Consider the following 26,061-nt stretch of genomic DNA (forward strand, 5'->3'; position numbering starts at 1 on the left):
GAAAAGTCAACAAATAAATAAGCGAAATAAATAAAAAAGATAATTTCATCTGGTGATGAATGCTATGAACAAAATAATTCTGGGTGATGTGACAGAGAATAACTGAATAATTGTGGAGGTTATATTTCGGCTGAGACCTGGATTCAGAGAAGGAAACAGCCATGCTAAATGGGGCTGAATGGGGGTACGGAAAGTGCATTCTAAGCAAGGGAAATAGCAGGTGCAAAGGCCCTGAGATAGAAATAAGCTTGGCATATACAGGAGTCTCATAGGTATACAGCATAGTGTGAGAAAATGAGAACATTATGGGATGAAGTCGAGAAAGTAAAATGAGCCAGATCATGTTTTTGCCCAAATAAGAGGTTTCAATATTTATTCTGACTGTTCATGATAACAATAAATTGATAGCACTTCATTTTACAACATAAACAAATCTACTGAATATGTCATTAGAAATAGGATAACTAGCAAATAAAGCACATATTCAGAAACATAATATCTGTTAGTGTTTTAACCAGTATTGTTTAAGGCTCAGAGACACGAAGATGGTCACTAGACAAATGTGGTATTTGCAGACTAGGGATGCTTCAACAGAAGCTAGGTTAAATATATACCCAAGCCATCTTTTGCTTAAAGCTTCAGTTTTCCACATACTTTGACACTAGGAAGGGAGATGTCCTAGAGAAGGACTTCAGCAATTGGTACCTGAGAGATCCTCTTGGAAACTGGTCTTTGGATCAAATTATAAATTAATAAATTGATATTTACTTTGTTTTTCTTTTGTGGAACTCTACTTTGAATTTTCTTAGCTATACTTCATCATGTAGGAGACTAGTTAGACCTGAGTGAATTAACAAAGTTTATTCATTTATTCTACAACAAACATTGTGTTCTGACCATATAACTGATCTGATGCTGTAAGCTTCAGTTATAAGATGTATAAATGATGGCCCTACCTTCAAGGAGTTGGTCATGGGGAAGAGTGATGAGCAAACAAATAATTACATGACAGTGAAATAACTGCTGTGTTGGAGGTAAGCAGTAGACAGTGTGTGTAGAATATTGATACCCAGGAATAACTTCAAATCAAGCCAGAAAAGACAGGAAAAATGAGGGAACCCCTTGCCTAAAGACACAAATATTCCAACTCATTAAACATTTATTTTTTAAAAAACTAAGAACATGGTGCTGTTGATAATCAATAAAATACAATGCAATACAATGAAAATTTTTATTTAAAAATGTATATTTGAAGAAAGAAAATCTACCTAAATTCAGTAGGTAGATTTAGTGAATGTTAGATTAACTTAAAATATTTGTCTGAAAATATTCCATGAGAAAAGTCATACCTTCTGTGATTGCTCACACATATGATGCATGTCATAGGACTATGCCATCTGTTTAGCAAATCATTTATTGTCTTCTGGTTCAAGGGTAATTGCGAGATAGTGTACTGATAGCTGGAAAGTCTCTTTCAAAGTAGTCTGGAAGAGATGCACAGGTGCAACAATTACAATAATATTTTTAAAACAGAATATATTCCACTCTTTCATGTCTGAATTCCTATAGAGAGCCAAAGAGAGCAAGAAGATATTTGTTAATGGACAATGCCTTTGAGGGACTTGGAGCTTATTCCTCATATGAGAACGAATCAGGCCACATTTCTCCCAGAGACCATCTTCTCTAGTTTTCACTCTGGATTAAATCTGAATTTCTGTATAAAACAATTAGACTTAGTTTGTGCTTTTCTCTCCTTTTCATGAATAATTTAGTTTATCTGTAAATTACTAATTGGGTTGTTGATAATTTTAGATTAGTATCATTAGAATTACATTTTAAGATTATAGAGATTAATATGGAATTGAAATTTCCCCTGATGCTTATTTAATTGAATGGGGCACAAAGAAGCTTTCTAAAACATCTTCAAGCAAACCCAACAAGAGTTTTAAATAAGATTACATTTTAGTCATTCTCACAAATAGTTCTGATTTTGTTCCAACATTTTAACAATTTTAAATTGTTTCAACAATTGTATGAAAAGTTTTAAACATAAAGAAAATTGGAAAAAATATTATGGTAAACACTCACACACCCACCATCTAAATACTACCACGAATATTTAACTGTTTATTTTTCATTTATCTATTCATCTATCCATCTTTCCATTCATTAATCCATCTGATGTTTTTGATATAATTCCAAATAAGTTGCTGACATCTGTACACTTCCTTTAAATACTTGAGCATGCATATTTAGAATATTTTCTAAATTTATAAGCATTGGCAAATGTATGTATTGATATAACCCAACCCTGTACCAAGACTTTATCATCCCCTCAGAAAGTTCCCTCACTCTGCTTCCCAAGGAATCCCTTCCTCTACTGCCAAAGGCAACTATTGTTCTGATTCTTTCTAGTATGTTTTATACTGACCTGTTTTTAAAACTTCATATAAATGGGATAATATCATAGGTGCTTTTTTGTAAGGTATCTCTCACTTAGTATAATATTTTTAAAATGTATCATGTTAATGTGTGTATCACTTGCTTATTCTTTCTTTTTTTGCTGGATAATATTACATTATGTGAGTATACTACAGGCTTTCAAATACATTTCCCTATACTTCCAGGTTTTGACTATTATGCATAAAACACTTGTTTTTGTTTTCCTTGGGTAAATAGGAGAATTGGAATTATTGTGTTATAGGGTAGGTATGTTTAGTTTATATTCAATTGTTAGATCTTTTCATGTATGAGAATTCTACTTGCTCTGCATCCTTAACAATATTTGATATTATTGGTCTTTTTAATTCTACTCATTTTGACGGATGTGTAGCCCCTTGAGGTTTTAAAATGTATTTTTCTGATGACTAATGATGTGCATTTTTTTGTGCGTGTCATTCATCCATATATCCTTTTTGTGAATTTCTCTTTTCAAATCCTTTACCTATTTTTTATTGGATTGTTTAACTTTTTTATTATTGAGTCATAGGAATTACTTATGTAACCTGGCTACCAGTCTTTTTTTTTTTTTTTTTTCCTGAGATGGAGTCTCGCTCTGTTGCCAGGCTGGAGTGCAGTGGCATGATCTCAGCTCACTGCAACCTCTGCCTCCCAGATTTAAGTGATTCTCCTGCCTCAGCCTCCTGAGTAGCTGGGACTACAGGCGCGCACCACCATGCCCAGCTAATTTTTGTATTTTTAGTAGAGACCGGGTTTCACCATGTTGGCCAGGATGGTCTTGATCTCTTGACCTCGTGATCCACCCACCTCAGCCTCCCAAAGTGCTGGGATTACATGCGTGAGCCACCGCGCCCAGCCAACTTATGTAACCTGGATACCAGTCTTTTATTATCAGTTATATGTTTTTAAAATATTTTCTCCCAGACTTCAACTTCATGGTTCATGTGTTCTTTTGATGAGCAGCTTTTAAGTTTAACAAATTGATAATTTATAATTTTCATTACAGTTATTACTTTCCATAATCTAAGACATTTTTGCCTATGCCCATGTCATAAAGATATTATTTTTTGATTTCTTTAAAATCCCAATGATTTAGGCTTTTATATTTAGGCCTATAAGACATTGCAAGTTAATTATTATATATGGAATAAGGTGCAGATGTACTGTCATTTTTTTCAAGATTAGTATCTAGCTATTTCAGCACCATTTATTGAAAATACCTTATTCTTCATAGTATTGCTTAGAGACTACTGTCAGAGGTCAAATGGCTGTATAAAGCATGTGCTTATTTCTGTGATATTTATTCTGTTCCATTACTCTATTGGTTGAACCTTATGCCAGTATCACACTGTCTGGATTAGTGAGAGATTTACAGCGAGTCATGAAGTTAGGTAATATGTTCTCCAACTTTGTTCTTTTCCAAGACTGCTTTGTGTATATCCAGGTTCTTTGCATTTCCATGTAAATTTTTGAATTAACTGGTCATTTTTTACCAAAAAAAAGTCTTTGCAGTGTGTTAAATCTATAGATGTATTAGGGAGAATCAACATCTTTACAATAATGAGTCTTTCAATTCATAAACATACTATATCTCTATTTATTTAGCTCTTATTTTATTTCCCTCAGCAATATCTTGTAATTTTCAGTATAGGAGTCTTCTACACTTTTCTTAAATGTACTGCCATGTATTTTAGTGTCTGATACTGTTATAAAATTTTCAGTTTCACTTTATGATTGCTTATTGCTTATATTTGAAAATACAATAAAGTTTGCATATTAACTTTGTAACCTATGGCATTGCTAAATGCACCCATTATTTCTAAAAACTTTTCCATAGATTTTGTAGGATTTTCTTTGTAAACAATTATGTCATCTATGATTTTAAAAAAAAGCAGACTAACTTCTTCGTTTCCTCTAATATCACTATTTTTTCCTTGTTGCACTGGCTAAGACCTCCAATATAATGTTGAATATAGATGGTGAGAGTGGACATCCTTCCCTTGTAAGGCAGGACATTTTAAAACTGAAAAAAAGAAGGGAATAAACTCAGTATAAAAAATAATTCCCAGAAAGCATTGTTATAACTTTTGCTTTAAAGACTACGTAATTTAAATAGATTGAAAATAAAACATTTTATATTTAAATAATACAATATTTAACATTTCTGACCCTCTTAATATTTTAGGATAACAATTTCTTTCTGGTATCATTTCTATTCAGCCTGAAGAATTTTCTTTAGCACTACTCTAGTAGAGGTAGGTTTATTGGTGATGATTTATCTCAGTTTCCTTTGATCTGAAATGTCTGTATTTCACCTTTACTCTTGAAGGATATGTTCATTGAGTGTATAATTCTAAGTTCACAGTTGTATGTTCTTATTGTTTTACACTTTAAAAATGTTGTTCCAGTATATTTTGCCTCCCATAGTTTCAGATAAAAAGGTCAGTAATAATTTGAAGCAGTGGTCTCCTTTATGTAATGTATAAGTTTTCTCTGGTTGCTCTAAAAATGTTACTTATATTTGGTTTTCAGCAACTAGACTATGATAAGCAAACATTGAATTTTCTTTATATTTATGCTGCTTGAAGTTTGTGAAAATCCTTGATTACTAAATTAGGGAAACCTTGAGATATTATTTTCTTAAATATTTTTCACTCCATGATCTCCTGCCTCTCCTTCTGAGACTCTAGTTACTTGCATATGAGATATTTTGCTCTTCCCTTACTGGTTCCTGGGGCTTTTGCTATTTTAAAAAATGTTACCCTCATTTTCAGATTAAATAATTTATATTTACCTGTCTTCAAATTTTATTGGCTCTTTCCTCTGTCATCACCATTCTGCTGTCATTCCCAGGAAACGAATTATTAAATTTCATATATTGTCTTCTTCTGCTAGAATTTTTATTTCATTGTGTTTTCAAGTATCTGTAGTTTTGCTGAAATTTTAAAATTTATTATGAGATTTTCCTTCAACTCACTGAGTATAATTAAAATATCTGCTTTAAGTATTTGTCTGCTAATCCCAACAACTGGGTTATCTTGTGGTTGCTCTCCATTGATTATTTTGCTTTCTGAAAATGGATCACATTTACCGTGTTGTTAATGTCAAAGAATTTTGGATTGTATCCTGAACACTGGAAATACCATGTTGTAAAAACTCTCAATTCTTTATATTTCTCCAAATTGTTGATATTTCCTGCTTTAACAAGCAATTAACTTGGCTAGATTCCAACTATCAGTGCTGTCTCTTTGTAGCAGCTTGCATCTCAGTTTAATTATTTTATTATTAGCTTGGCTGCCTGCAGTGTGCCCCATGCTTCTGTGTTTCAGGGTCAGGCAGGGATTTTGGCAGAATTAATACATAGAATTTGTGGTTTACCCTTCTGGCTCTCTCTTTCTGGGATTTTCTCTTCATTTTCTGGCAGTTGATGTTGCCCTAAACTTTGTCCTCTGGGAATGCAAACCCCTGATTTTTCTATCAAGGTTTCTGCCACCCTGTACAGTGTAGACCATGGCCAGTCCCTAGGTAAAAGCCATGTAAGTAGAAGACTCACTACGAGCCAGTTACTTCTTTATGAGCTACTTACTTCTAGAATATGCCTGCTTTTGTACACTGTCCGGAGCTTTCAGGTAGTGTGTGTGTGTGTGTGTGTGTGTGTGTGTGTGTGTGTGTGTGGTTTCTACTTGTTTTATTTTTGGTTTTGATTCACTATGCAGCTGTTGCATGAGGAGGGTCAATCCACTGGGAGCTCACATGGCCATGAAAGCCAAATTTGGTTGTCAGTTTTTGGAATTTTAAAAACCTGTAGAATTGTTAAGTCTCTAGAAGAAAAATATCAATTGCAGTGTCTTAAATGTCAAGGAAAATAGATATGTATTTAGAGAAGTCTTATTTTCTCTTGAACTAGCTCCCAGTTTACTTTCATAGCCTTCAGAAGAGTCAAAGTCATGATACAACCCCCTTGCAACATTTTATTGTAACAGTTAGTATACTTTAGACCTAGATGGAACAGTTATCTACAGTTGAGCTAGTGTTGACATTTCAGAGACATAGATTCTGTAGAAATGGAATAGATTCAAGTGACACATGTAAACCTTCTAATTTTACAGATGAGAAATTGAAGACCAAATGATTACGTGATTTAAACATTAGCATATATCAGAATCAGCTAAAGTTCACTGATGTCACACATCCAATAAGAGCTATTTGGAACATATCATAGGAATTTTACTTCCATAATATATCACTACATATTACTATCTCTCTTTTGGGTGTATTTACAGTCGTATTATTTTATGAGCTGCTAAGAATCACGGGGGGTCCTGAGTGGTTGGTATACATAGGACAATAAAGTCAAAAGGCATCTAGCTCTTCACCTATATGTAGCTTTGTCTCTGTCTGCTCATCTTTTAAAGAGAATTATAACGCGATTCCAGGGGTAGGAAAACTTTACCTGTAAAGTGGCAGATAGCAACTATTTTAGATTTTGTGAACAACATTCCTTTGTATATTATTTGTTTAACAGCCTCTTAGAAATGTGAAAATCATTCTTAGCTTTAGAGCTGTACAAAAACAGGTGGTAGACTATAGTTTGCCAACTTTTGCATATTAGAATTCCTGCTGTAAAATGTTGAAGCATCAGATGAGATAACACAGGTAGAAAACATTGTAAATCATGTTATTTATATGTGTGATATTATTAATGGTAATAGTTACCCATTGTCATTTGGAGGGCAGCATAAAGGCCTGAGGGAATTGAACAGAGATAAGGTAGGTTTTCATAGGGGAATGAGGTAGGAAAATTCTAGGAACATGGTGGGAGATACTATTTTCCAAGGAGTAACATGATCCCAGCACTTATACCATGAGCAAGGTAAGGTAGGAAACACCCACACACATGTTGATTATTTCACAATATTTTTGTAAACCCAATCTTAGCAAAAAGAATCTGGTTGCTTTGGAATTAGAGAAGAATGGCTAAAATCAGCCATCTCATCATCTCTAGCCAAGAATATGCCATAATTTGACTTTCTCATAATTTCTTTTAATGTATGTTTTCAACAAACTTTTGAATTTCTCTCAGTTCCTGTTTTTAACTTTTATTTCATAGTCTTTCAAATGAGTATTGTAAATTTAAAGATGATCATACTCTTGAATTTTCACTACTGCCTTTCAATGAACATAAAATAATTTTGTCTAGAGGATATAAAAATACCTTATGAATCATGATTTTCTGGGAGAAACAAGCAAGTTTTCTCAAAAATCAATTCTTAATTCAAGTTCATTGACATTTATTACTGATAACATTAAAAATTACCCTAATTTAATTAATTTATTTCTATGAACTTAAAAAGACTATTCTTAAAATAACAACATAGCATACTTTCTAGAGCAAGGGACTGAGAATTCTTACAGATCTATTACTCACTATAATAACTGGAGATTAGCAGATCACGACCCCATATGCCTGTAGAATTTCATGCACACATGCCATTTTGAGAAAAACTGGCACCATGATGGACAGTCTCTTAGTTGTGAAAAGCCTGTGCTGTAAATCATTGTTGAGTTGTAATTTCATGATATCTCTTAATCATGCCTAAAATTAGAAGCAAATAATCAAATAACAAATATCATGCATCACAGAACAAGCTGAATAATGTTAAACACATTGACTAATTCTTGAACTTAACTATTTGATGAAAAGAGGGGAGCATTGAATCAACTGATGAGGCATATGAATAATAAGACTATTACATGAGTTATGGGAGAAAAAAAAAGCCCTAGAACTCCCAGCCACAACCCACAGGCAGAATAGAATAGTATCAATAGAATCTGTTAATAGAATAACAGAACACAAATCAGAAGCACAATCTCAAAAATGTGTTTATGAGTCACAACCTACTCACATTTCTCATTGGAATTACTGATTTCTATGACTAACCTTGAGACTTTTAAAATGATACTGGAAATGACAAAATTACCCTTCAAAATGTAAAATACAGAAATAACTGGGTTAGCTCTTGTTTTAAAAGAAAGGCATAAAAATTACTTCTATGAAATCAGGTTAGCCCAAGAGGAAAAACAACAACAAAAAGAAACACTTGGAGTCATTTAATTCCTTCTCTGTCACTCTTTTTACTATATTACAGCTATCACCATATTTGACAGATTCTACCTCTAATGGTGACTACCACCTAATAAATGTCTATTGAACACTTACTCTGTGTCAGGCACAGTTCTATCAACTGGGGCAGAATAGGAGCGAAAAAGTCCCATTCTCATGGAGGTTAAAATCTAATGGGAGGTGGGGGTAAGACAATTAACAAATGGAAACATAAATACATACTACATCAGTTGGGTGAGTACCATGAAGAAAAATAATATAAAGGGATAGAGGTGACTGAGGATGAGGTGTTGGGGGTGGTGGTGACATTTTATTTAGGTTGTTTGAGGAAGGCTTTTCTGACAAAGGGATATATTTGGGGAGGTGGAAAAGCAACCTATGCAACATTGTGAGACCCTGTCTTCAAAAAAATAATAAAATTAGCTGAGTATAGTGGTGCACACCTATAGTTCCAGCTACTCAGGAGGCTGAGATAGGAGTATGGCTTGAGTCTGAGAGACTGAGGCTGCAGTGAGCTGTGATCATGCCACTGTACTCCAGTCTGGGTGACAGAGCAAGACGCTGTCTCAGAAAAAAATAAAATAAAATAAATAAAACGTGTGGGTGGGTGCATATGACAAGCAGCAAGGGCACTCCAGGCAGAGGGAACACAGATCAAGGCCCTCTGGTGAAAGCATGAATGGGACATTTGAAGAAGGTGGCAGTGAAAGTCTGTGAAATGACTGGGTGTGAGGGTGTGGCATGAAGGGTGTGTGTGGCGAAAAAATGGCACCATATAAAAGGCCTGAAGGAAGACTTTGGATTTTAACTTAGGAAGCCACTGGTGCCCCTTCCCACTTCATAGCCCATTCACGTCTCAACATAACAATGCAGCATAACAATAGGCATAACAATAACATAACACAGCATAACAATAACCTCATGTCTTGCCTCCTGGATCTCCTCCCTCTAGTGCATATTTTACTTTGCCACAATATCTGTTTGTTTTTTAACTCAGAACCGATTATTACTCTTCTATTAGAAATAGACAAAGTTTGGGTTTCGAATAAGAGATGGCGAAGTAATGTGAGATTAACAACTCTGGGAAGTTTTTATCCCTTGAAATGGGTTGAACTGTGTCCCCACAAAAGATATGTAAAGTCATAACCCCAAGTACTTCAGAATGTGATCTTTGGAAATAAGATTGTTGCAGAAGTAATTTTTTCAGATGAGGTCATACTGGAGTAGGATGGGCTCAATCCAACATGACTGGTGTTTTTATAAGACGAGAAGAAGAAACACAGAGATAAGCACATAGGGAGAAGATGGCGGGGATTAGAGTCATAAAGCTCTTAATAGAAGCTCCGAAGTCTTACAAAGATAAGAAAAAATAATATGTAAACGAGTTAGGAATATGTAAGTAAAAAGCTTTTTAAAATACTTGCATGTTGGGAAATTTTTAGAAAGTATTTGAGAAAGTATTTTGAGTTTTATTGATAACACAATGTTTGTAAAACAGCTTGAGGTATTTAACAGCCACCAGCTGAGGAACACCGAGGATTGCTAGCAAGCACCAACAGCTAGAAGAGGCAAGGAAGGGCTATTCCCTACAGGTTTCAGAGGGAGCTTGGCCCTGTCAACGACTTGATTTCAGAACTATGAGAAAATAAATTTTTGTTGTTTTAACATATCCAGTTCATGCTACTTTGCTACAGCAGTCCTAGGAAACTAATACAACTCCCTTTGGCCCAAAGGGAGAAACTTTCAGAACCCAGATATGGTAGCACCTATGGCCTTCAATACAGCATACAGGTAAATGGCAGATTGAGAGCTGAAAAAATAAACATCCTCAGCCCTATGATTACCTGCAGTTACCTTTCATTTGTTGAAATAAATTGAAAGACAGAGGGTAATTGAAGCCATTGATGTGTGCCTCTGTGGATCAGCCTCCAGGGGCACAGAGGGAGGACAAGAGAAGAAAGAGAATCTAGAAGAAAATAGAACTATCTTGCACAAAGTCCCTGATACGGTTTGGCTGTGCCCCACTCAAATCTCATCTTGAATTGTAGTTCCCATAATGTGTTGTGGGAGGGACCCAGTGGGAGGTGACTGAATCATGGAGGAGGTTACCTCCATGCTGTTCTAGTGATAGTGAATGAGTTCCCCTGATATCTGATGGTTTTATAAGGGGCTTTCCCCTGACTTTGCTATCATTCCTCTCCTTGCTACTGCCATGTGAAGAAGGGTGCATTTGCTTCCCCTTCTGCCAAGACTGTAAGTTTATTGAGGCCTCCCCAGCCATGCAGAATTATGAGTCAATGAAACTTCTATCCTTTATGAATTACTGTAGGGTGTATCTTTATTAGCAGTATAAGAATGGACTAATACAGTCCCTAAAAAACTTTGTGTCAACTTATCTTTCCTGCCTCATCTCTTGTTCTTTCTTAACAAATAACATACAATCAGACATACATGACCATTTGTACAATCAAGACGTTAAGGACCAGTGCCACTCAAAGCACTCTACATGTTCTGCTATCATGTAGATTGCTTATATAGTCCATCTTCTAAAATACTTACTGTATTTTCCACCTTCTCCATCTGTAAAAATCTGACTCATCTTCCAGGCCCTCCATGAAGCATTCTAAGATCCCCCTAGGAAGAAATGACCCCTGCATTGCAACTCCCAGAGTCCTGAGTTTACAGTTCTCTAATTGTATCCACCAAAATCTGTCTGATATTATAGTGAAGGATCTGTCTTCTTTATGTAATTGCAAGATTCTTCGGGGCTTGAATTGACCATTTATAGGCCCTATGTGTACCACAACAATGTACACAAGTAGTGATTCATATACATTAAGTTGAAAATGATAATTTTGTATTGAAATGAAGCCTAGAGTCATCCAGTTCAATCTGCCCAATTTATAGAAGTAAAACATGAGGCCCGAAAAAGTGCAGGCAAATGGACAATTAATGGAACAATAGAACTAGGATAAAGATATTTACTTGTATGGTCTGGTATCTTTCCCATACAAATACGGAACAAACATCATTGTCATAAAGCTCTTAATAGAAGCTCCAAAGTCTTACAAAGATAAGAAAAAATAATATGTAAACGAATTAGGAATATGTAAGTAAAAAGCTTTTTAAAATACTTGCATGTTGGGAAATTTTTAGAAAGTATTTGAGAAAGTATTTTGAGTTTTATTGATAACACAATGTTTGTAAAACAGCTTGTGGTATTAAACATCCTGCAAAGGATGGCAGCTGGGTTCTCCCATTCTAACTTGGTAGCAGTGTCTTAAAAGATAAATAGATAAAATTATTTGCCATATTTTGAAATAAATACTACTGTATCACTTAAGCTGTCAGTTTCAAAACTTTCAGAATCATTTAATACTTTTGTTGATTTTGTCATGCAAAATGTCAAAACCAATTTCATGTAGCTCATAAATAAAAATGACAGGTTTCTTATCTATATTACCTGATAAAATGAACTTTCTTGTGTGACAAGATCGGGTATTTTTTATATGAAACTTATTCTTACATTAGTGGATGCTATATCTTCTCAATGACATCTTTCTGCTGGGGAAAAAACATGACAAATGAAAACCTATAAAAGTTAACAATGTAGTGGTTAGTCAGTAGTAGTCAGGAGCTTCCAAGGCTACTCTCAGGTTCAATACTGCTATAGAAGGACTCACAGAATTCAGCAAAGCTGTTTACCCACAATTATAGTTTATTACAGTGAAAGGACACAGATTAAAATCAACACCAAGAAAAGGCACATAAAGCATGGTCCGGGAGAGACCAGACAGAGTTACCAGTGGTCTTCTCCTGGTGGAGTTGTGCAAGCAATGCTTATTTCTCCTAGCAATAATATGTGACTATGTGCATTGAGTATTGCCAACCAGGAAACTCACCTGAGCCTTGGTGTCTGGGGTTTTTATTGGGGGATAACCACCCACATAGCTGACCTTAGTTTCTAGCACCTCCAGAGGTCAAGCCTATACTGCCTGACTCAAGGCCCCCACCATAAATCACATTGTTAGCACAGACTATGTGGCATGGCTCAAGGACCCCAAGTCAAATAAAGACACCATCTGGCTGGCCGTTCCAAAAGTTTTGAGGTTACCTCTCAGGAGCTGGGAGCAAGAGGCAAACCTTTCTTTAGGCAAGGTTGATCCTTTACTATACAAGTGTGCCTTGTAAATTTAAAATATAAATTTCTAGAGAATAGGGTCCCCATCCTGTTGTTTCTACCCTATACCTGAAGTGTCCAACCCAAGGTTCCAAATTCTCTTGATTTATGGTGCTATTGTATTATTTTTCATGGTGCCTTTTAGGCCAAAAGAAATTCCTAATAGTAATTGGGTCCAAACAACTTAACAGTAGCATTTGCATGTGTTGAAAGGTAATGCTGTGATTCCCTCAAGAATTTTTAATGTTCCATGTGATCCTATGGGTTTGCTGCAGTGCCTCAGAACACCTCAACCCATAATTTGGAAAGTTCAGTTCCATGTGATGCTTTAAGTTACTACAGAATAGAATTATTATATTGTTTCTTTCCTTTAAAAATGGTTTTTTGGGATCGAAATATGTACAGAATGCCAGGAACTGGGCTTCCATATACAGGTAAAATCTGCTCTGGAAAGTTTGAAGTGTTTCATAGATGTTATAAAGTTAATAATAAACGGAAATCTGGAGAAAGGATTATTTTCTCTATTAAACAAGTTAGTAAACCAAATTTTCCAGAGCTTGACGCAGGATCTAACAGACATCAGGAAATGTTTGTTAAATTCAATTGTAACACAAAAAAGGAAGACTTGCTTACCTTACTCTGTCTTGGATGTGCATGCAAATAGTAGCTTTTAACACCAAGCTTATTTCTCTGTTCATTGGGATGAAGATTTCACTCAAACAACAACAACAACTTTCTCTTTCTTGTTCATTATAAAAGCAGAAATAGGAATTAGCATCAAAAATTAAGGAATATTAACTATGACCAAGTTTAATTTATTAGAACACTCTTGCCATTGGAAGAAGTAACAAGAAAATTCAAAAAAGATGAGGAAGGGAAACTGTCAGAACCCTCACCTGAGAAAGAAAACCATAGCATGTAATGCAAATTTGTAAGTACAGAAGGGGATTAACAGTTAATATTTAATTTTGCCCTTTTCATTTAAAAGAATATGCCCATTAATTTCAAAGTGTGATGTTATGTATAGTTTTTTTTTAATTCTAAAAAATCTCTTTAGAATGATTAAGGAATTAGATTCTGTCACATTCACACTATCTGATGAGATTATAAATCGGTGATAAGTTTCTGTGATAATGTGTGCCAAAAGCCTTGAAAATACATCCACCCTTTCTGCATCAATTTAATTCTTAGGACTTCATCCTGTGATATATTAGGAATGCATATAAAAATCATGTTATATGTTAATAAAATATATTCATTATATATGATATATTAACATATATTTTATATATTTCATTAAAATCATGAATGATATATTTTTAATATAATGGAATTAGTTAAATAAATTATGACATAACTATATAGTAAAATACTGTATGGCTGCGAATCATGATAATGTAAAGATGTATTAGTTGCATGAAAAATGTTGAGGATACATTACTAATTAACAAAAGCAGGAAAGAGTATTATTATTTTATTTTGGCAATAGTGCCACTTATTAATATATATTTTATACACACAAATACAAACACTAGAAAGAAATATACCAGTGTGTTAAAGTGGTTATTTTGGGTAATAAGTTACAAGTGAAGACCTTTTTTCCTTCCTGCCTGCCCACCTGCCTTCCTCCCTTCTCCTCTCTCTCCTTCCTTCCCTTATTTCCTTCCTCCTTGTCTCCTCTTCTTCCCTCTTCTTGGTTTCCCTTGTGTTCTAAGCATTTGCATTTTTATTACTTTTAAAATTTAAACAAATTATACTGTTTTGTTTTATTTTTAACTTTATCTCATACAAGTTGGCTATTTGGATTTTTCCTTAGGGGATTTAGGTGGAAAAAGAAAGTGAAATGATTGTATTCCTCTCTTTTCCACCTGATGAACCCTTTCTTTCATGATTCCAAATTCTCTTCCTCCACATATAAGAGGGAAGAAATAGGAAAGGCAGGATGAACATCACACTGCAACTTTCAGAAGCAGACGTAGAAAAAATTCCACCACAGACGTTGCTTTTTAGGAATTGATTTTTTAAATTAAATTATTTCTATATTTTTATACCTATTTTGATAATTGAGAGATTGGTAGAAAAACAAGTCAGGTATTTGCTGTAATTGTTTCATGGCATTTAAATATTATGTATTTCTTCTCCACAATAGTTCAGAAGAAATTAGTTTTGGCTTTGATATGTAAAACTAAAATGAGTCATAGTTTTTCTGATATAACATAACATTTTTAATGAGTTAATAAATCTCAACTCTTTAACATCTGGATAAAAAATTTCAGACAGTTCAAAATGGCTAACTAGAGGCACCCAGCACTCATCTCCTCCACAGAGGAGGAAAACAGCAAGTAGATAAACATAGATCGAATACAGCATCGAAGAGAGAACACTGGAATTCAGCAAGGAAGTGACATGGAATATCTGAGGCATGGAAGCAGAGAGAAACAAGGCAGCTGGCCCAGCTGGGATCTGAGAGGAGCCAAAAGAGGCTCCCCAGTGTGGGGAAAGGGTATGGGAGAGATCCCTAGAAGTAGACTCCTGCAGTCCTGAGAACTGAGAATAGTATAGGGAGCTGCCTGGGGTCCTTGCAACACAACTGTTGCAGAGGGGAGCTCTTGCTGGGTCTAACACATTCCCCAGACCCAAGCAGCGTGGTGCTATTTTGAGAGCCCCCACTAGCCTACATCCTGCCCTGGGGCCCAAAAGCCCTGCATCTTCACATTCCTGGAACCCTGCCAATATTGATAATCCCCCATGACAACCCAGAGCGCTGCAACACGGAGACACTGGCTGAACCTAATGGTGCTGCGTTCCAAGCCCTCTAGCCCATGCAGAGTCTTACACCCCAGGGAACAGGCAGTGCAGCACACTGGGGAGGATGCACCCGGGAAGAAGTAAGGCAAAATGTGTACTCCGCAGAGCCTGAAGAACACCACTGCCACTGACAGCCAGCCCAGTCACTCCAGCAGAAGGGCCACCATGCACATGTACGTGCCTTCAATGGACCTGGTGACTGGTCCACGCAGATGTCATCCAAGGGCCTGAGGACAGGCCAACCTTGCTCACTGCTGCTATCACCCAAGCACAACAGTTGAAGCCTTGGGGACCAACCCACCCTGCCTGCTGCTTCTGCTATATGAATGCGTTATCAGGGGGCCTAACAGCAGACCCAGTCTACCTACCACTGGTGCCTATGCAGGCTGTCTGGGACATTGGGGATTGCCCCACCTTACACACTACAGCCTGTGCACATGTACACTATTGGGGACCCAAGGACAGGCCTGCCATGCTTGGCATCATGCTTGCCAGTGCTCAGGTGTGCCATCTGCAGTCCTGGAGATTGACCTACCCTGCCTGAACCATTGGCATATGCACACAACATCAGTAGGTTTGTCATTGCCAGCTGGGCCTAACAACAGACCCAGCCTGCCTGCCAATTGTGCCAAAGCATGCTCTCTGGGGGCCTTGGAATTGACGCACCTCATTTGCTGCCACCAGTGTCTATGCATGCCTTCCAGAGGCCTGAGGACAGGCCTGCCCAGCCTGCCAACACCTGTGCAAATAAACTGGGAGCCTGAGAATTGAACAGTCCCATCCACCACAGCCTGCACCCATGTGTAACACCTGGGGCGGGAGGACAGAACAGTCCTGCCTGGTGCCAGGCCTGTCAGTGCTTGCACGTGTCATCTGGGGGCCTAGGGATTGATTACACAGTCTGCCATTACTGATGTCTGTGCAATTCTCCTGGGGGCTTGAGGATGGGGCCTCCCAGCCTGCCACTACCACAGAGGCTGCCACCCACCAACGTGCAACCACAAGTAGTGCATGAGGGCCTGAGTATTGGCCTGCCACTGTTACTGTCATTGTCCACACCACACACGCCACCAAGGGGCCTATGGACATGCCCACTTGCTTGACCCACCTCTGCCACTGTTGGAACCTAAGCAAGCTGCCTGGCTGCCTGCCTGGACCTGCAAACACCAGTGACAGCGTATACACCTGGGGGCCCAAGGATGGGCCCAATTGTCCTGCCACCACCATCACCATCAGAGCTCAATAACCAACCCAACTGGTGTCTCCCATCCCAAAATAGCCTCACCATATCCTCCACTAACAATTGCAACCTAAGCCACTGAGGAAAACTCAAAGATACCACTGATGCTGATTACAGCTGAAGAAATCATACAGAAACTACACACACCCAGAATCAAAGCTAAAGTGCCCTACCCAACCAACACCATAGACACATCTATAGGAAAAAGTCTTTCCTTACAAAAGCCAATCGAAAAAATTAAGAAGTGACCGTTACATGACATGGGCACATATCAATGCAAGGATGCAAGAAACATGAAAAGGCAAGGAAACATGACACCTCCAAAAGAACACAATAATTCTCCAGCAACAGATTCCAACAAAAAAGAAATCAATTGACTGAAAAAGAATTCAAAATAGTGAAATTAAAGAAGCTCGGTGAGATACAAAAGGACATATATTTAAAAACAAACAGAAAAAACAGTTCATGATCTGAATGAAAAACTCAACAAAGAGATATCATAGAAAAGGACCAACAGATATCCTAAAACTGAGTAAGTCAATGAATGAAATAAGAAATACAATGTAGAGCTTCAAAATCCACTAAGTCAAGCAGAAAAAAGAATTTCTGAACTTGAAGATGCCTTTTGTGATAATCCCATCAGACAAAAAACAAAAAAGAATAAAAAAAAAACAAAGCCTACATAACATATGAGACAAAAAAGTGACCAAATATTCAAATTTTGGGTGTTCCTGAAGGAGAAGAGATGAGTAAAGGCATCAAAGAAACTCCTAGTTATGATAGATAAATTCAGCAAAGTTATAGGATACAAAGCCAACATATACAAATCAGTAGCACTTCTGTACAACAATAATGAACTAGCTAAGAAAGAAATCAGGAAGATAATCCTGTTTGCAATATTTAAAAATAAATAAATAAATAAAATACCTATGAATACATTTAACCAAGAAGGTAAAAGATCTCTAGAAAAAAAATCTGTGAAACACTGATGAAAGAAACTAAAGAGGACACAAACAAATGGACAGACATCCCATGCTCATGGATAAGGAGAACAAACATTGTCAAAATGACCATATTACCTAACGCAATCTACAAATTCAATGCAATCTCTATCAAAATACTAATGTCATTTTTCATGGAAATAGAGAAAAAAATATAAAATTCAAATGGAACAAAAAAAAACCCAAGTATCCAAAGCAATGCTGAGCAGAAAGAACAAAGTTGAAAGCGTCACACTATCTGACTTCAAATTTTATTACAATGCCATAGCAACCAAACCAGCATGGTAGTGTTATAAACACAGACTCTAGACCAATGAAGCAGAATAGCGATCCAGAAATAAGTCTGCATATTTACCGCCAACTGATTTTTCAACAAAAGCACTAAGAATAAACACTGTGGAAAGGACACCCTCTTCAATAAATGGTGCTGAGAAAACTGGAAATCCATATACAGAATAATAAAACTAGATCCCTATCACTCACCATATACAAAAATCAACTCAAAAAGGATTAAATACAAATGTAAATCCTGAAATTATAAAACTACTACAAGAAGCCGTAAGGGAAATGCTGTAGGAGATTGGTCTAGGCAATAATTGTATGACTAAGACTGCAAAAACAAAGGCAACAAAGGGAAAAATAGACAAATGGGATTACAGCAAACTAAAACACTTCTACACAGCAAAGGAAACAATCAAGAGAGCAAAGACACAAACTGCAGAATGGGAGGAAATATTTGCAAACTATTCATCCCACAAGGGACTAATATCCAGAATATACAAGGAACTCAAAAAACTCAACAGTATAATATATATAATAATTGCACTAAAAATTGGGCAAAGGACATTAATAGATATCTCTTGTCTGTATAAAAGAAAGTCTGTATAAAAACAGACAGACTCATAGACCAATGAAACAAAATAGAGAATCCAGAAATATTATTAAGTCCACATATATATGGCCAACTAATTTCCAACAAAGGTGCCAAGAATAAATATTGGGGAAAAGACAGTCTCTTCAATAAATGATGCCGAGAAAACTGGAAATCCCTATGCATAAGAATGAAACTAGACACCTATCACTCACACAGCTGATCACAAAAATCAACTCAAAAGACTTTCTTTTATATAGACTTACTTTCTCAAAAGAAGTCATACAAATGGCTAACAAGTTTATTTAAAAAATGCCCAGCATCATCAATCATCAGAGAAATGCAAATCAAAACCACAATGAGACATCATCTTACCACAGTTAGAATGACTATTATCAAAAAGACAAAAAATAACAAATGGTGGCCAGGATGCATAGAAGAGGGAAATTTTATACACTCTTGATGGGAACATAAATATGTATAGCCATTAAAGAAAATAGCATGTAAGTTTCTCAGAAAACTAAAAATATAACTACCATATGATCCAGCAATCTCAATACTGGGTATTTATCCAGCAGCAGGAAAAGAAATCAGTAAATCAAAGTGACATCTGCACCCCTATATTTATTATAGCACTATTCACAATAGGTTGATATGGAATCAACCTAAGTGTCTATCAACAGATGAATGGATAAAGAAAATATGGTATGTATATTCAATAAAATACTATTTAGCCATAAAAAATGAAATTTTGTCATTTACAGCAACATGGATGGCACTAGAGATCATTATGTTAAGTGAAATAAGGCAGGCACAGAAAGACAAATATAACAGGTTCTTGATATATGGGAGTTTAAAAAGTTGATCTCATGGAAGTAGAGGAGAATGATAGTTCCCAGAGGCTGGAAACATAGGGGCAGATGAAGAGAAGCTGGTTATATTTATACAAACATATAGTTAGATAGAAGGACTAAGTTCTAGTGTTCAATAGCACAGTAGGCTGACTATAGCTATATATTGTATATTTCAAAATAGCTAGAAGAGAATATTTGAAACGTTTCCAACACAAAGAAATGATAACTGTTCAAGGTGATGAATATCCTGTGTACCTTTATTTGATCATTACACATTGTATGCATGTATCAAAATATCACATATATCCCACAAATATGTTCAAATATTATGCATTAATAAAAATGATTTTAAAAATTCAAGGGAGCCAAAAACAAGTCATGTTTTAATGCCAGGATAAGAAAGGCAATAATAGAAAAAACAGCATTCTAAAACTGACATAGTTTTCTGATATTGAAGTCTGGATTTTAGAGAAGGTACACAGTTCACTGCAGATTAGGACATTTTGAGGCTTTACATTGGTAGGAGCGGGATATTAGTGATAGTACTTACATTGTATCAACAGTTGTATACAACCTGAGATGGAGCAGATGGTTTGAGTTTTGAGAATATTAAGCTTGTGGCAGATAAATGGAATTTTTGCTGAAATATTAAATATTGGTTAATAAAATATTTTCAACCAATCCTTCTTTAAAAAATTAATCCCATCGACACAATCTTTACTGGTGCTTTGTGCACTTCAGAGAAAATTCATGGTGGAACCACCATGTTAACTTTTCAATTTAATTCATTTCCATGCTGCTGGAGTCCCATGAGCACTAGATTGCATGCCAGGGGTGGTAGGTCAAGGATTTAGGCAAGTTTGGGCCAAGCTGGAGGGTGGAAATAGGGAACCACATATTATTCTATTTTCACAAAGGCCCGATGAACTCTGTAGGGAAGAAGTCATGGCAAAATAAAGGGCTGCAGTTTTAAGCAGCAGAGATATGGGCGGCCATCAGGAGTCCCAGCAGGGACTTCTAATGGGTTTGGGGTAGAGGACAGCCACTTCCAGTAAGCTGGAACCTAAGGGATAAGGAATAAAATGGTAAACACTGGAAGAACAAGTTCTCAGAATATGAGTGAAAAATGTGTGTGAGGAGAGGTTCCCAAAACCATAAGAGGACTTTGAGGGGTTTTATTCCAATAGACGCTGAGGGAATATACTTTTTGGCATCCATTATTGTTACTCTGGTCTTAGCCTGTTGTCACCTGGAAAACGCAGATTACTTTTATATCTCTGGAAAGAATAGTGGCTTGGTCATCAGATGGCACACTCAAAAGGCACACATAAGTAGGTTTCTTGTCTCTGTCTTGAAAAAAATACGCACTTAAAGTATCATTTGGAGAAAACAGCAGTTACCAGGAAATCACTTAGCTGAGATAAAAAAGAAAAGAATCCTCGAATAGCATTTAATCTTCAAAATAAGAATTTTGCATTCTTGGGTCAGACCGACAGATGACATGGCATTTAGACATCGAATTCATACCTTTGCTTGCAACTGAGCCTCAGACACACATATATGATGGAAATGTTCTTTGGCATTACACCGCTTTCTTAGTTTGCATCGCTAGTCACCTTTGTATCATTTGCATCTGATTTGGAAAATATTTTAGAACAACCCAATAACAACTTCGAGATTAAAAAATAAAATTATACACACTTTACAGTTCCTTGCTATTACATGAATGTGTAAATTGAATTCCCTCTCAGGAGAAAAAAAACAAGGGCTGGCTTCCCAAAAATGTTTTCACTGGCTTTAGGGAACTAAAACACCAGTGTCTGGGTGAGTAATACTTCCTGTAAAATAAAGATAGATCAACACATAATTAAGTCCTGGCTCACATATAATTGTTGTTTTGGAAACAGTTTTGAGGATAAATATGGTTATGCTAATGAAACTGCCCATGATTTCCACTAATGATCCAGTTTATTAATTAGGCCAGGACATTTTTCCACCTTCTGCTATCCATTTTGGAATGCTGAAAAGGGTTAAAAAAAAAAAAAAAAAAAAAACTTCTAAGAAACTGTAGGCGAAGAAAAAGAGACAAATCTTAAATTAGTTATCAACTTTTGTAAGGATTCCAGTTGGAGGAGTAGATCGAAAGTGCTTTTTCGATTATTTATGGATTTCAAAGATTCTTCCTACTCTACTAGGCAGAAAAACAGAGTTGTAATATACAGCTTTTAGAATTCATAATCCTCAGCATTATATCTCTGAACTCGACATCCTAAATAGCCAGCGTTTTCTAATTCCAGAGCTGAGTGTAGTTTTGTAGGAAGTTCTACTGAATGCGAAGACCAAAGGGGAGCCTGCCTGCTCTGAGGGTTTTGTTGAGGCTGAGTGTGAACTCCGGGCGAGAAAGCGCATCTCAGCTCTTAGATCACACCCACTCAGGGTGTGCGTGTGTGTGTGCGCGGGTGCCTGCGCGCGTGTGTACGTGTGGGGAGGTGTGCGCCAAAGGGGTGGGGTGAGGGGCGGCGAGGAGGGCTCTAGGTGAAGCGCGGGGAGAGGGAGGTGGCCCGCTCCGGCCTCTCCCCCAGGGGCCCTGCGGCTGGCCAGCGCTCCGGCTGCACCTCCTGGTGCGCGCCGCGGCGGCGCCACAGGCCCCTCGACCCTTTGACCACCGCCCTCGGGCCGCGCGTCCGGCAGCCGGGACCGCTGATGGCGCGGGACTGACAGCTGTCTCCTCCCAGACCCCTCTGTCCCGCCTGGGGCTCGCTGGGGCTGCGGCGCCGCCCCGAGCTGCATGTGGGGCGGGCGCACCCGAGCCCAGAGCGAGCGGCCCTCGGCGCCCCCGAGGCGGTGCCCCGCCGCGCCAGAGTACGAGGAGGAGCCGCGGGCCGGGCCAGGCTCCCCACGCGCCGCAGCCTCGGAGCACGGGCTCCCCGGAGGGGACTTGGGGCGTCCCAACCCAGGAGGAAGGACCCGGAAGCAGAAGCGGAGCCGCGAGTCGAGCCGAGCCACTGCCCCCGCTGCCCGCCGGCGCCGGGTGGGGGTCCCGGCGGCTGGATGGGCAGCGGCGGCGCGGGCCGCGGGCGGCGATGGGCGAGGAGCAGAGCACGGTGAGCGGCGGCGGCGGGCCCCAGGAGTCGCAGACCCTGGCCAGTGGCACTGCGGGCCACCCTGAGCCCCCGAGGCCTCAGGGGGACAGCGCCCGGGCGCCCCCGCTGCGCGCCGCCTCCGCCGAGCCGAGCGGCGGTGGCTGCGGAAGCGACTGGGGCTGCGCGGACACCAGCGCCCCGGAGCCCGCGAGGAGCCTGGGGCCCCCGGGCTGGAGTAAGAGCCGAGCACCGGCGCAGCCTGCGGGACTGGCACTCACCGGGCCTCTCAATCCCCAGACCTTGCAACTGCAGTTGGAGCTGGAGGAGGAAGAGGAGGAAGCTGGGGATCGAAAAGAGGGAGGGGATGAACAGCAGGAGGCGCCCCCCGGCGAAGAGCTGGAGCCCAGGACCCGCGCGGGGGCCGCCGACGGACTGGTCCTGGACGTGCTGGGTCAGCGGCGCCCGCCCCTCGCCAAGAGACAAGTATTTTGCTCTGTGTACTGCGTGGAGAGCGACCTGCCCGAGGCCCCTGCCTCGGAGCAGCTCTCGCCGCCCGCGTCGCCACCTGGGGCTCCGCCAGTGTTGAACCCTCCCAGCACCCGCTCTTCCTTCCCCAGCCCCCGACTGTCCCTCCCAACGGATTCCCTCTCCCCCGACGGCGGCAGCATCGAGCTGGAGTTCTACCTGGCGCCCGAGCCGTTCTCCATGCCCAGCCTGTTGGGAGCTCCACCCTACTCTGGCCTGGGCGGTGTAGGGGATCCCTATGCGCCCCTCATGGTGCTGATGTGCCGGGTGTGCCTGGAAGACAAGCCCATCAAGCCCCTGCCTTGCTGCAAGAAGGCCGTGTGCGAGGAGTGCCTCAAAGTCTACCTGAGCGCCCAGGTAACTTCACCCCCTTCTCTTCCCCATTTATCATTCCAAATCACTGGCGAGGAGGTCCTGCTCTCGATCTGATCTCCCTGCTCGCGCGAAGAGGTGGCCGACACACTTACTGAGGATCTCTGTTAGTTTCTCACGTCTCAGTTGTTAAGTGTATTTTGACCTCACTGGTTTACCTAACTGGAATTTAACTTTGCTGTGAACTTCAGGCTATGGTTGGCATGTGTAGAAGGCACAAGATACAAGTTGTTGCCCTCCTCTGATTTCTTATACAGGATTGCAAGCACAAGCTTGCTCAAAGGAGGAGAGCAAGAGAGTGCCTCATCGGCCTGGTATCCCAGAAACTAACAAGCAGTGGGCATAGAATAAATATTTATGGAGCTGGTGGAGAAAAGAATTGGAATAAATATTTCAGACCCATAATACATGAATTTGTAATTTTGCTTCATTTATATATTCCAGGAGAGTGAATGTTTAAAAAAATGTATCCCTTGGCCTTTGCCTACTTTTCAGTTTCCTTTTTCCACAGTAAAGTTGAAGTACTTTTTTTTCACTGAGGTTTTAAGCCAGCACTCTTTAAGAGGGAAGCAAAACAGAAAGAGCAAAACAAAGCAAAGAGAGGCTAAGAGGTTTCTCAAAACAAGCACTGGTGAAACTTTCTTCCTCTGCTTTTATTTGAAAACTTGGTTCTTTTCTTGGAAAGCTTGAGAGTGCACCAGACCAGCTTTCCTTCACTGACGGTGAATGCGTTCTTCCAGCAGTTCTCAATCTGTGATGTTTCTGCCAGTGTTTTGCACAATCCTGGATGCCCTTTGATCCTGTGTCCAATTGTCCTAGGCCTATTCATCTTTCAAAACCCTGTGTGTTCAGGTGCCAACTCTTCTGTGAAGCGTTGCCTCACCCTCCAAGTCACTGCTTATATACTTTCACAGTATCTTATATTATCTTACATGCACTGAAGTTGTTTCTTTCGTGTCTGCTTGTCTTGTTAGACTGTCTGGACAATGTCTTAGAGTCCCATATGTGGTAGCTTCATGTTGAGTCCCTTGCACATCATAGTGTTTTTAATAACATTGGCTGGGACAAACTGAACAGGGCTCCATACCATGTGATTCCTCTATGTTTTGTGGCTAACTCATGCTTGGGTCTAGACTGAAAGTGTGTACAGTCCCTAACTGAAAATGCAAACAAAGACTTAAAACGGTATGTTACATAAACAGTAAGTTGGCTAAAATAGTTGAGATCGTTTAAAAGCCTCTGAGAGACTGTTGTTTCTTTCATGCTTTATCTACAGAGATTCTTAAAACAGGAGGAATGTCTGCTGCTGGTTGTGGTAGTTTCTGTATCGTCATCCTCAAACAGATTTCGCTGCCCTGTGATGGGATTCAGACATTTCCAAAATATAAGCCCGGCTCCAGGGAAGTCACTGTGAGAGCAGATGTGTACAAAAGAACAATACAAGGTAGCATGGGATGAGATGTCAATAGAGTAACAATTTCAGATAGCACTTACTGTTAAATGCTGGATGCACATTCCAGAAATTCAAGGGAGGTAGTCATTGTGGCTTGGGGTACTTTACCTAGCAGTTTGATTTCCTTATGGTGGGCCCTTTCCTCAAAGCAGTTTTCTTTTTCTTTATTAAACCTCATAAGTTAGTTTTAGGAAGTTTTAGTAATGGTAGTAGGGAGACAGAGGGACATAGTCAAGTGGTCACTGCAGTGTACAGTACAACCACTAAAAACTCCTCTGCAGTGACATAGTATCTGAAGCTTGTCTGCAGCATTTCTGATTGTATGTATGTTCCTGACCTTCCAAAGTATTTGCTGGGACTTTCAATAAATAATAATGTACATTATTGGCCGGGTGCGGTGGCTGACGCCTGTAATCCCAGCACTTTGGGAGGCTGAGGCGGGTGGATCACCTGAGATCGGGAGTTCAAGACCAGCCTGACCAACATGGTGAAACCCCGTCTCTACTAAAAATACAAAATTAGCTGGGCGTGGTGGCGCATGCCTGTAATCCCAGCTACTTGGAAGGCTGAGGCAGGAGAATCACTTGAACCCGGGAGGCGGAGGTTGCAGTGAGCCAAGATCACACCATTGCACTCCAGCCTGGGCGACAGAGTGAGACTCCATCTCAAAAAAAAAAAAAAAAAGAATATACATTATTTAAAATAATAAACAGCAACAAGAAGATGAGTCATAGATACCGAGCATGCTTTCACCTCAGGGCTTTTGTACTTGGTTTTACCTGTTCCAGGAAGGTTCCCTCCATGGCCCTCTTATCTGCTCACTGCACTCCTTTTCAGGGCTATATTCAAATATCATCCCCTGTGATTTTACTGACCACCCTTTTAAAAATTGAGCCTCACCCCACACTCTCTCTCTTTTTTCCTGCTTTTCATTTTCTCCATAGCACTAACATACTCTGTCTTACACTTAAGTAATTAAGTCAAGACAGAAGTTTTTACATGATTTGTACACGTCTGTATCTTTAGCATCTACAGTGTTGTCTGGTATATAACAGATGGGCAACCAAAACCTACTGAATTTATGAAAGGC

The 26,061-nt window shown here is 39.0% G+C and overlaps 1 protein-coding gene and 1 long non-coding RNA gene across 3 annotated transcripts in view; one reads left to right on the forward strand and one right to left on the reverse strand.

The window, feature by feature from the left end:
* Positions 1-1,327: 1,327 nt before the first annotated feature.
* LOC129038590 (uncharacterized) lies at positions 1,328-12,669 on the reverse strand. The gene is made up of 4 exons (XR_008503181.2): positions 12,048-12,669; positions 7,889-8,056; positions 5,255-5,395; positions 1,328-1,484 (listed from the first exon to the last, which is right to left on the reverse strand). It is a non-coding gene; the product is annotated as an uncharacterized LOC129038590 (long non-coding RNA).
* Positions 12,670-22,088: 9,419 nt separating this feature from the next.
* The window catches only part of RNF217 (ring finger protein 217), a 138,536-nt gene continuing 134,563 nt past the window's right edge, over positions 22,089-26,061 (forward strand). Inside the window, exon 1 of one of the 2 annotated variants that reach the window (XM_054491767.2) lies at positions 22,089-23,503. In XM_054491767.2, coding sequence (XP_054347742.1) covers positions 22,622-23,503 — 882 coding nt within the window. In that variant the 5' untranslated portion in view covers positions 22,089-22,621. The remainder of the gene's footprint in view (positions 23,504-26,061) is intronic. The other variant, XM_054491766.2, reaches the window with a different exon arrangement.

The sequence above is a fragment of the Pongo pygmaeus genome, chromosome 5 (assembly GCF_028885625.2).
Source record: "Pongo pygmaeus isolate AG05252 chromosome 5, NHGRI_mPonPyg2-v2.0_pri, whole genome shotgun sequence".
Lineage (NCBI taxonomy): Eukaryota > Metazoa > Chordata > Mammalia > Primates > Hominidae > Pongo > Pongo pygmaeus.